A 12,551-nucleotide genomic window follows, 5' to 3' on the forward strand; every position below is an offset into this window, starting at 1 on the left:
GCATGCACCTGGGGACCTTGGACTCCCTGGGAACCCCCCACAAGTGCTGTTCCGTCTGGTCCCCATTTGTGGAGACCAGTACTGCACGACACTTGCCTGAGGTCTCAGAGGTGAAGGGGATAGATTCCTAGGGTGCCTCGGGAAACTACATATTGGAGTGGGACTAGCTGTCTCGCTCCAATATGCAGATTTGCCAGAAAGTGCACCCACCCACAATGGGTGGGATTCATAGACATAGAAGTTACAGTGCAGAAAGAGGCCATTCGGCCCATCGAGTATGCACCGGCTCTTGGAAAGAGCACCCTACCAAAGCCCACACCTCCACCCTATCCCCATAACCCAGTAACCCCACCCAACACTAAGGGCAATTTTGGACACGAAGGGCAATTTAGCATGGCCAATCCACCTAACCTGCACGTCTTTGGACTGTGGGAGGAAACCGGAGCACCCGGGTGGAAACCCACGCACACACGGGGAGAACGTGCAGACTCCGCACAGACAGTGACTCAAGCCGGGAATCAAACCTGGGACCCTGGAGCTGTGAAGCAATTGTACTAACCACCATGCTACCGTGCTGCCCTCAATCGCAATGTCTCGCGAGATCGCGTTATATGGTCCAGCTCTTAATTTGATATTGCGCCCTTATATTCTGGATACCCCAAGAGCAAATAACTTTCTTCTACCTACTCTGTTAAGTAGCCTAATATGATATTTTATATAATGAACACCATAAAAATATAAATGATATTGTTATGGACCTATAAAAGTATTTAGAGATGTAAATCTTACCTTGCCTATAATAACTGTAACTTTGCTTTTGGAAATTTGTATGGAGATATCCTGAAGGACGGATCTATCAGAATTGCTGTCCCATGCAAAATAGCCATTGTGGATCTCCAGTACATTGCCAATACTGGAAAAAAATATATATTGCATTCAGTATATTAAAAAAAGCTTCTTAAAAGTATAGACTTTTGTGACAAAGACTAAAGTAATGGATTATCGAAAGTTCTACAATTTTCCCAACTGTTTCATTTCATTTACATTAACTTAGTGTTGTTAAAATAATTATTAAAAACATGAAAAAAATAGGGGGAGAAGAAAACAAATTGGAGTGCACATGCACAATAAGGCAGACAGTCTTCCCAAAAATCTTGCTCTTTCAAGTACATATACAATCTATCCCAGAATGGACTCTTTCCAAATTAAACAAAATTCAAACAAGCCACCCTATGATACTCATATGTCTGTAGTAGCTAAGACAGGGAAGGGAAAAGGAATTCCAATGAGAGAAAGAGGCAAATGGAATGCCAGCATGATTTGAAGGGGCAAGAAGGGAACTTCTGTTCACTATCTTGAAACAGTGCTTGGAATATATGTTTGTTGATATCATATGAGAACTGGATCATCTGTGTTGCCCCAATGGTAAATCGGCATACCTACAATTATTAAGGCTTGCACATTAAATAAGGATCACTTGGGTACTGTATTGAAGGGAAACCAATAACCATGATGAAATCAATTTCACCTCTCATCTTATCTACCTATTTCTCTTCAGGACAGGACAGGGCAGGACAGAAAAATAATCATACATAAGATCGGTCTGTTCCAAATGGAAATTTAAATTAAAAGAAGAATTACATTGGGGCTTTGACAAAGGGTCATTTGGACTCAAAACATTAGCTCTTTTCTCTCCCTACAGATGCTGCCAGACCTGCTGAGATTTTCCAGCATTTCTCTTTGGTGAAGAATTACATTGAGCTTCAAGGCATTAGAAATATTATATGGAAGACTGTGTTAATGTTACATGACCGATAAAGACAATATATATGATGGCCTTCTGTCATTTGGAAGTGGAAAATTACAATTCCATCTTAAGCAAATCACGTTCCCTCTGGATGTTCTGGTTTGTATGGACAACTTCATTCTAATAAGTTGAGCATTAGCAAAGATAAACAATAAAATCACACCTGCAATGTATGCGAAAATAACTAAGGAAAGTAAGAAAAGACTATGATCCGAATGTATGTAAAATGAGGGGCCTGAAGACAGTTTTGGAACCTCGCACTATCCCAGGAAGCAGAGATAACTCATCACCCGTCATTACGGTGACCCCGGAGCCAGCTGTTACTTAAAAGGTAAGTTTTAGAAATATTTTAAGAATAATTCTTATCGAGCCGGAGGAGCAGGGTATAGGTTTTTGTTAGCCTGCTCCCACTGAATGTTCCCACCATCAACTCTTGCTACAATTATACAGGGGGTCAGGTGAGACCAGACCTGGAGTACTGTGTACAGTTTTCATCTCTATATCTAAGGAAGGATATACTTTGCATTAGAGGCAGCGCAGCAAAAGTTAATAAATTCGTTTTTGGGATGGGATGGTTGTTCTATGATTAAAAGCTGTGTATATCGGCCTTTACTCTGGAATTAAGAATGAGAAGTGATCTAATTGCATTTCACACAATTCTGAAGGTGTTTGACAGGGCAGACATTGAGACTGGTTGGGGAATCTAGAATACGGGGGCACAGTCACAGGATATGGGGCTGATCCTTTAGGACTGAGATCAGGAGAAATTTCGTCACTCAAAGGGTTGTGAATCTTTGGAACTCCCTGACTCTATAAAAAGGCTAGCGGATGCTCCATCGTTGAATATATTTAAAGCTGGGATAGACATTTTTTTGGTCTCTCGGGGAATCAAGGGATATGGGGAGCAAGTGGGAAAGTAGAGTTGAGATGGAAGATCAACCACGACCATACTGAATGACGGAGCAGGTTCAAGGGACCTTATGGTCCACTCCTGCTCCTATTTCTTATGTTCTTGGAACTCACCCATGGTCACTGCTAGCAAGGCAGCCAGCTGACCTCCACAAATAGCTCTCAAATCCCCGTCAACAAATTTTAGATTATTTAGATTAGGTCAATTGAGGCCCAATTTAGGGATAACCTCTAGTCTCCTGTTTTGACGCACATTGCAGCCACATCGTTGATTTTACACCAGAAATCAGGTGGCAACAAAATTTTATTCCTATAAATTAACAAAAATGTGCACAAGCTTAACCAGCAAAACCTAAGTTAGCCATCTTTCAAATGTCTTTGTGTCCTTTGTACCTTTTCAATTCAGTTATTCACAATTAATTTTGTAAAACTTCTCATCCTCCTTGACTTTTTGATTCCTTGCAGGTTTTTAAAAATAATTTTGTTTGTGCAGTGGTTATTTTTAATCACTTTACTCAGCAGTTATGGTGCCAGCCTTGTTATTTTTTCTTTTTCTCATAGGAATATATTTAATTCCCATATTCTTCAAAGTAGTCTTAAAATATAAATTATGTTTTTAGTTTGGTTTCCCATTTAACCTTAGAACTTTTCTCACAGTTCCATAGTTAGCTCTCTGCATTCTTCGACATCGATAATGTTTTTAGCTTTCACCTTCATCATATTTCTCAGTAGGGTCCAAGTAACAACACTGCCAACAAAGAACGATAAATATTTCAACACAAAGCACCCTCCAGAGATTCACAAAGGGCAATGGGAATGCTGCATAAAATCATTACTCCACTTAAGCAGCCCCTTAAATGTAGCACAGTGGGTAGCACTGTTGCTTCGCAGCGGCAGGGTCCCAGGTATGATTCCCGCTTGAGTCACTGTTTGTGGGGAGTCTGCACATTCTCCCAGTGTCTGCCTGGGTTTCCTCCGGGTGCTCCGGTTTCCTCCCACAAGTCCCGAAAAACGTGCTGTTAGGTGAATTGGACATTCTAAATTCTCCCTCTGTGAACCCGAACAGGCGCCGGAATGCGGTGACTAGGGGATTTTCACAGTAACTTCATTGTAAGCGTACTTGTGGCAATAAAGATTATTAAAAACAAATATTCCCCCAACGTAACAAAGTTCCACAAACGGTCACCAATCATCATGATACTCAAAATGAATCTTATTCCTGTATCAATATAACCATTCCAACAATACCGATGCAGCAATGTACTGTGTGGCAAGCATAATTAAAACTGTATAGAAACATCAGGAAATAAACATGATGCACAACTCGGAATTGATGTAAATTAATTTAACATTGCTGGCTATAAATCCTCTGCAAAAATTATTATTATGGAGCTGCTGAATCTCAATCTGACTGCAGCCAATTGTTTCCACGGACAACCATAGAAGGTGATGGATCAGGAATTGAAAAAATCCTGTTTCAAATCTACTTGGCAAAAAAAGAAATGCTTTCCCCATCACCTGTTCAGGTTATCCACACTGTAACAAAGCCCTCCAAAAACTTGGAAACAAAGGGCTGCAAATGATCTGTTAAGCTTATCTTCTTCCTTGTGCTCCTGGTGCATGGTGTGTCAATAGCTAGTTACCTATGAGCAGACACAAAACAGTGCCAAAATTGCAGTCCCCACACATTGTTATGCTGTGTTACATTTTTCACAGTGCATAGAAAAAAAGATGGTGAAACATCAGCCTGGCTCAATGAGACCATTCTTGCCTCTGAGTCAGAAGGTCAGATTTCATCTTCAGTACATTATCTTCTGATTTATACTGACACTTCACCACTAGACTAAGGCAGCCCAACATTGTTGGGCTTTCTGTCCTTTAGTTGAGACATTAAACCCCTATCGGACGATAGCCACAGCTCACCTCCCTACTATCCCCAGACAACCGGACCCACACCCAGCGACTCCGATTTCGACTCCAGTGATCCCTTCATGATCACTTTTCTAAACAAAAACCCCCACCGAACCACACGGACGACCCCGACTTTGTCCCCACACAACTCGACACAACTCACTGGCCGCGACAATTCCTACAGACTCGTCCGCAACGACGAAAGCAACCCCAACTCACACCACGCAGCCCTTTCAGCCTTAATTCGCTCCAGAGTTTGGCACCCGGGAGAAGGGGACGACCTTGAGTCGGACTCCCAAGCCGCCAACCCCTTTGCGACCCTGTTCGCAACAGAGAACTGAGGTGTCCTCATAATGTTAAAAGGAAACACTTGGAAGAAGTGTTGTCCTTCCTGATGGAACCTGCAGGATATTTTATGTTGTTCGTCCTACAGTTAAAAAAATTTCCAGCCGCTTGTTCAGCGGTACCAACTTATCTGCAGATACCTGGTCAACAGACCAGACGCTTGTTCAATGGAACTAGCTTGTCTGCAGACACTTTAGCAGATACCTGCTCACCAGACGACCGATCGTAACTGCTCTTCTGATTCAAGGGTAGAATCACTGTAGCAGCCCCACCACGATGACTACATTTTTGCCCGTTCTTGTCGGTTGCTCAGGCAGTGGAGAAACGGCGTGAGACCCGCCCTGCCTGAGGACCCCCCCGTTGGTCAAAAAAACGCTCGGGTAGGGGATATATGGCATTGGTAGCCGTCCTACCCGGGGACTCCATCCAAATTTCCCCGTCGCGGCCCATACGCACCTCATTTGACATTTTCATTTCAAAAAGTTTTTTTTTTTTTGGCGACCTTTAGGTTGCTGCCATATGCTATTTACATCCTGGAACATTTGGATGGTAAATCAGCACTGGTCCCTCATTGGGAAGTGTGCCGTGTCCTAACATTTGTTTTGAAAACAAAAATGAGGGAGTCACACAGTGACCAATTATAAGGGTATAATTGGCCCCAAAAAGGACAGACACACTAACACACCGGATATTAAACCAAGGTAGTTACAGATACTATGTTTGTTTTCACAGAACTCCAGAGGCTCCAGGACTGGAGAAAACAAAAGAACACAAGAAGGAAAAGGAACGAGGACAGCCATGAGGACTTCTTTCATCGTGCTCAACATCTTTTTCACGAACATTTGGTTGCGCGGGAACGCGGACCCCATTACTCCAAACCTCCCTGCCGTTAATGTTTCACTGCCCCGCAGTACCCAAAGCCCAGTCACCAGCGACACTGCATCTTCCTGGTGTGCCAGGTTCATAACCTGGTACTCCCTGTCCTACGTAATTGAAGCACTGTTAGCGCTGGCGATACTCTGCTGTGTAGTGCAGACTATGCGCCTCCGCAAATGGAGAAGGAGAGCGTACCGCGCTCGAACCCCGGTATATCGGATCCGATCCCCTAGATTCGGTTATGACCAGACCCCCGACCCCCGCGACCTATAACACGATAATAAAGAACATGCACTTGCGTTTTTCTGTAAACAAAAGATGTCCAAAACGTGTCATAAACAAAAAAATGTATGATCCTGAGCTTGACTACCAAGCCAGGAAAGAGTATATTAAATGTTGTGACTGTTGTTGTATGTTTTAGGAAGATAGGATAATGCAATGTTTAGTGAGTATAGTGTAGTTAGGTAAAATTAGAGGTTCCAAGTCTTATTTCGTAAATGCATGCCCCTGCGTGACATAGCGCCCTTAGAATTGTTTAGGTAAAAAGCTTTGGTGCATAGCTAGGATCAGAGTAGTGGCCATGTAGGAGATGTCCCCCCTGGTCAGGGAACGGAAAGGACAAAATTTGTGTGATCCTTCACGCTTCGCGTTAGGATCACAAGGAGGGATATGTAGCCACCTAAAATGGCTGATTCCCGATTAATTTGGCCAAAACCCGATGTAAAATGGCTAACCGAAAAGGCTGATGGGAAAATCAGCCAACAGGGCACAAACGGACAGCTGCAGACAGAACAGCGTATTCGGCTCTGGGGAAGTCGGCCCAGATCGATACCTGCAACCATTAGCAGCACATCAACCCAGCCAACTGCAGTTTAATCGGCTATCCCCGGGAACAATTGCAACAAATTAGCAATTGAAAGCCGATCCAGACGTCTCGGCGCCAGCAGTGGCCGAGACAAAGAAAGGTGAACGACCACCCCCCGATCAAGGAATCGCCCCATTATTAGAGCATATCGAACCCAGTGATTGGGACCAAGTCCAATCACTTGGGACCAGGGTCAAGGTCCGCCCCGAGAGGCGGGAAGCCCCTGGGAACTATAAGAGTAAGGGGCCAAGTTCAGATCGACCCTTCTCTCCCTTCTTCTCCTACTCGCAACCTTCGAGACCCTTCGACGAAAGAACAAGTAAGTGTTACTCCAGCGATCGCTACCTGATAGGTGTTCCAGACTATCGACCCGTACCAGCCTTTTTGCATCCCGCAGGCCAGACCCAATTCGATAAGCCATTCGTTGCCCTGACCTGGTGGGCCATCACCAAAGTTAAGTATTGGCCTTTAGTGGTAGGTAATAGTCTCGAGGTAGTATTATTGTGTAAGTATTTATTGCGGTATATAATAAATGATCGTTGATTTAACATTTACTAAGCGGTGTGCTGTCTTATTAATCATTACTCGAGCTTGAACCACGTGGCGGTATCAGAAAGATACCTGGCGACTCGTGAGCAAAGGTGACAGAATTAGAGCTAATAAAACTAAGGCTAATAAGAGCAACAGTATTATGCCAATTCAATGTTAATATGTTTCTCTTTTTGTCGTTACAGGAGTTCGTTTTGATGCTTGATGTTTACACTTGTTTTGTTTATGGTACAACCTCGTTGCTATGTTGCACCTGACACCTTCCTATGTATATAGTTTAGCCTCATGTACATGTTGTAGATATTGCACACACACATTCAGATGCACTCAGTACACATCTATATTTATTACCACACAGGCACATATTCTTGTAAAAAAGGGCGGATGTCATGATATTCAGATAAACATCATGGTGCAAACATACATACACACTGATGGACAGATCAACGGACCAATCAATACCCACACAACAACACAGCCAATCACAGGCAAGAGCATACACACTATAAAACGGGGAACACGACACTTCCCGCTCATTCCAGCAGGAGACAGCTCAGGGCACAGAGCTCACAGCAAGCCACTCAGACATTCACCATGTGCTGAGTGCTTCTCCAAGATAGTGTTAGGGCTAGGTCCACAGGTTAGAGGGTAATGAACGAACCACAGTAACCAGCTTACAGATGTTGTTATTGTTAGTAATAAAACTGAGTTGTACCATCCGCAACCGTGTTGGTTCGTCTGTGTAGCAGAGCACCCAACACAACACACGCAACTGCTGCAATGGCCGCTAAATCACAGGCGGTATTTTGGAACGCAATGTTACCAACCCTCTCCGATGACACCCAGGAAGGACGCAAATCTGATTTGTATGCATCTGAATGAATCATCACTGAATCACACAATGCAGAAGAGGCCTTTCAGCCCATCGAGTCTGCTTCGGCACATGAAAAACACCTGTCTTACCTACCTAATCCCATTTACCAGCACTTGGTAAACTTGCCAAGTGCTCATCCAGGTACTTTTTAAAAGGATATGACTTTGAACTCGTGTCTCCTTGCGACTGACCCTTCAACTAAGGGGAACAGCTGCTCTCTATCTACCCAGGCCATGCCCGTCAATCTTGTAGATCTCGATCAAGTCACCCCTCAGTCTTCTCTGCGCCAACAAAAACAACTCAAGCCTAGCCAATCTCTCTTCATAACTTAAATGTTCTATCCCAGGCAATATCCTGGTGAATCCCCTCTGCACCCCCTCCAGTGCAATCACATCATAGTATTGTTACAGCACAGAAGGAGGCCATTAGAAGTAATAATTTAATGCGCGCTTGAATGCCTTGATTGAACCTGCCTCCGTCACACTTCCAGGCAGTGCAGTGCAGATCCAAACCAGCCTTCCTACAATGTGACAATCAGAACTGCACACAATACTCCAGCTGTGGCCTCACCAAAGTTCTACACAACTCCAACACAACCTTCCTCTTTTTGTAATCTCTGCCTCGATAGATAAAGGCAAGTGCCCCATATGACTTTTCACCACTCTATTAACCTCCTCTTCCGCCTTCAGAGATCTATGGACAAACACGCCACGGTCCCTTTGTTCCTCATAATTTCCTGGTGTCATTCCGTTCATTGATTACTTCCTTGTCAAATTACACCTTCCAAAGTACCACCTCACACTTTTGAGGATTAAATTCCATCTGCCACTTATCTGCCCATTTTACCATCCCGTCTGTATCTTCCTGTAACCCAAGACACTCAATCCCACTGTTAACCACTCGATCAATCTTTGTGTCATCCACAATCTTACTGATCCTATTCCCCACATAGTCAGCTATGTTGTTTATATAAATGATGATTAAGAAGGGACCCAGCACAGATCACTGTGGTACGCCACTGGGTACTGGTTCCCATCACAAAAGCAGTTTTCGGTCATCACCCTCTGTCTCCTACAACAAAGCCAATTTTGAATTCACCGTATCAAATTACCCTGTATCCCATGTGCATTTGCCTTCTTTATACATCTCTCATGTGGGACCTTGTCAAAGACTTTGTTGAAATCAACTGCTCTACCCTCATCTACCCACCTGGTCGTCACCTCAAAAAATTCAATCAAATTTGGTAGGCATGACCTCCATCTGACAAAGCCATGATAACTATTCCTGAGCAAACCTCGTCTCTTCAAGTGGATATAGATTCTCTCCTTTGGAATTTTCTCCAATACTTTCCCTGCCACTGATGTGAAATTCACTGGTCTGTAGTTCCCTGGCATTGCTCTACAACCCTTCTTAAATAGTGGAGCCACATTCGCTGTTCTCCAGTCCTATGGCACCTCTGCCCAGAGATAATTTTTTTTCCTCACTTCCCACAGCAGCCTGGGACACAATTCTTCCAGACCTGGAGATTTGTCCACTTTAAAGAATGCCAACACCTCCACGTTCCCCAAACATCCCGCCACAGAACCAAACAAAACATCTCAAAGAGAGGTTCTCCCTTAACAAACCAAAAGCAACAAAACAAAAGGCAGAGAGAACCAACATCTTCTCACATTTCTTTCACAGTTCATTGTCCTCCCTCTCCTGCCAGTCCATTGTCTCTTAGAAACTCCACTGGCTCCTCTGATGTCCCAAAATAATGCTCTCGAGTGTTGTAAGTCACCCAGAGGCGGGCCGGGTACAGCATCTCAAACTTCACCCACTTCTTAAAGAGGGAAGCCATCACTCAATTTAACCTGACTCTCCTCTTTGCCAGTTCCGCTCCGAAGTCCCGGTACACCAGGAGCTCGTTGCCTTCCCAGGTGTACCTCTTCGTCTGCCTGGCTCACCGCAAAATCTTCTCCTTGTTGAGGAATCTTGCCCTTGGTGGCACGTTTGCCTGCGGCTTCCTCATCAGCGCCCTATGCACCCGGTCGACCTCAAGGGGCCAGTTGAAGGTACCCTCTCCCTTCAGCTTCTCCAGTATCTTGGCTTCATATGAGCCAGCGTCCGCTCCCTCAATGCCCTCTGGCATCTCTACAATTCTTAAATTTTGTCTCCGGGAGCTGTTCTCCGGATCCTCCATTTTCTCTTTTAGCCCCTTCTGGATCTCCCACATTATTCCAATCTTGGCCGTCAATGTGGTAAGCAGCTCCTCGTGCTCCCCCACCGCCTCCTCCACTTTCGCGATTGCTTGGCCCTGGGTCTCTAGCCTCTGTTCCACCCGGTCAATCCCCGCTTTCAGCAGTTTCACCACCTTGGCCAGATCCTCCTGGGCTTCCTCCTCTGCTAGTTGAACTTCTCATTTAAGAGTTCACCAGCTGCTCCGCACACCATTGGGCTGGTAAGGCCGATTCTTTACCCTCCGCCATCTTCCCCTGTGGCGCACAAAAAAATTCTTGCTCCAACAGCTCATTCCTTCTCAACCCACTTCTGGTCCATGGTTCCATACACCAACACCACCAGGGGAGTTTAACTTTCCTCCATCAAAATATCTACCTGGCAAACGGTGAAAAGGACAGAAAAAACTGCCTCAAGCGGGAGCTGCCAAATGTGCGACCACTCACTCCATTGCCGCCACCGGAAGCCGTCTCTCTTAATTTACACTACAACCCAAATCTGCCATCTACTATTCCAAAGATCCGAGATGAGCCCTCAAATTATGTTACGCCATCCTGGGCAAATGTCCGGTCAATTCCAGATCCACGTTCTCCAGAGTCAGAAAACAAGTGAATTAACTAATAATTTTTATAACAATTCTAAAAGTCTTTGGCCCTTGGCTGCCCAATAATCACAGTCACCAGGTTTGTAAGTAGAAGTACAATTACTGTTTATTTATAACAAGAATGATAATGAAATATGCAGTAAACACAACTGGATAACGAAAAGCTAACCTACAGCCCCCTTTTAACTGTCCCACCCTCTGCTCACACACGCAAGACAGCCAAACACAGACGAGGGTAGGGGTAAAAATAATAAGGATGGTTAAAAATGAAGAGTCTTTGCTTCAAATTATGGTTCTTTAGCACACTTTCCACGTAGTATGCTCGCTGTTTAAAGTGTCTGGTAACAGACTTCCTTGCAGAGTTATTCATTCAGAATCCCAGCAGGTTAGAAAATTTAGTGCACACCGGCTGCAGGCTTTCTGGAGAGACGTTTTATTTCTGATCAAACTGGCCTTCAGCTCGAGGTTCACATCCAGGCCTGTATCTTTCCATATAGGCACTTTATTTCACATCAAATCTTGCTTTCAGCTCGTAGTCTGACTTCAAGCCTTTGCTCGAGAGAATGACACCCAGTCTTGCTGGAGAGAGAGTCAGTCGTCACAGTGGCCTTATGAAGAAAGTTAGCTGATTTTTGGGGGGACAGAGTTAGTGACAGCTTTCTGGAGAGGACTTAGCTGGAACTCTTATCTCTCTGTTACCAAAACAACACTAAAAGCTCCTTAGGTCTCTGAACCATTTCAGTGTGATAAGGTCCAATCACCAGCTGTTACAGGGCAGAGTACAACCTTTTAGACCCATGTATTGCCCACCAGCCATATCAATCAAACCGAGTTACCACTAATGTCAGCCAGTCTAAAACAGTACAGCGTTCTGGATCCTTCTGTTGAATTAGAGGTACAGGTTGCCTAGTCTTAAAGTCACAGGTCCACTAAACATCCATGGATCAAAAATATAAGGGCAAAAATAAAAGAAAGGGGCAATAACGGAATAAACAGGAACAAACAGGAAGGTGCCTCAAACTGTGTGCTGTGGAGCCGTTTAAACATAATGCCCCCTTGACTGAAGTGCTCAGATGACCACAGGGCTGGTGAATCAGATAGTTCACGCTATAGGCGCGGCGTTTTTCACATGAGGAATTGCCCCCCCCCCCCGCCCCCCCCGCCCCCCCCCCCCACCCTCCCCACTCCCCCTCCAGAGCTATTACACCACTGGGTGCATACAAAAGGCAACCAAATAGTGGAAGAGATAGATTTGTAGGCATATTACATAAACACAGAAGAACTGCAGAGGGGTGATACGGAGGATTTCAATTATGCTAATATAGACAGGGATAGTAACAGGTGGAGAGAAAATAGGAGGAATTACTGAAATGAGTGCAAGAGAATTTTCTTGATCTCTTTTCTGGAGGGCAGGAGTCTTGTATGTAGCACTCGTGAATGAATTAGGCAAATTAGGCATGTTTCAGTGGAAGGCCATACAATGAAAAGTGCAGGAGGGCATGGCAGGAGCAGCACCAGATATACCTAAAAATTAGATGTCAACCTGGTGAAGCTACAACACAGGGCTACATGTGTGTCAAACAGCATAAGCAGC

The 12,551-nt window shown here is 44.5% G+C and overlaps 1 protein-coding gene across 6 annotated transcripts in view; it reads right to left on the reverse strand.

Moving 5' to 3' along the window:
• Window positions 1–12,551, reverse strand: part of LOC140385425 (ATP-binding cassette sub-family C member 9-like) — a 333,755-nt gene that overhangs the window by 140,878 nt on the left and 180,326 nt on the right. For all 6 annotated transcript variants that reach the window (XM_072467561.1, XM_072467564.1, XM_072467563.1 and 3 more), the window contains one exon: window positions 790–913. In XM_072467561.1, coding sequence (XP_072323662.1) covers window positions 790–913 — 124 coding nt within the window. The remainder of the gene's footprint in view (window positions 1–789; window positions 914–12,551) is intronic.

The sequence above is a fragment of the Scyliorhinus torazame genome, chromosome 11, assembly GCF_047496885.1.
Source record: "Scyliorhinus torazame isolate Kashiwa2021f chromosome 11, sScyTor2.1, whole genome shotgun sequence".
Classification (NCBI taxonomy): Eukaryota; Metazoa; Chordata; class Chondrichthyes; order Carcharhiniformes; family Scyliorhinidae; genus Scyliorhinus; species Scyliorhinus torazame.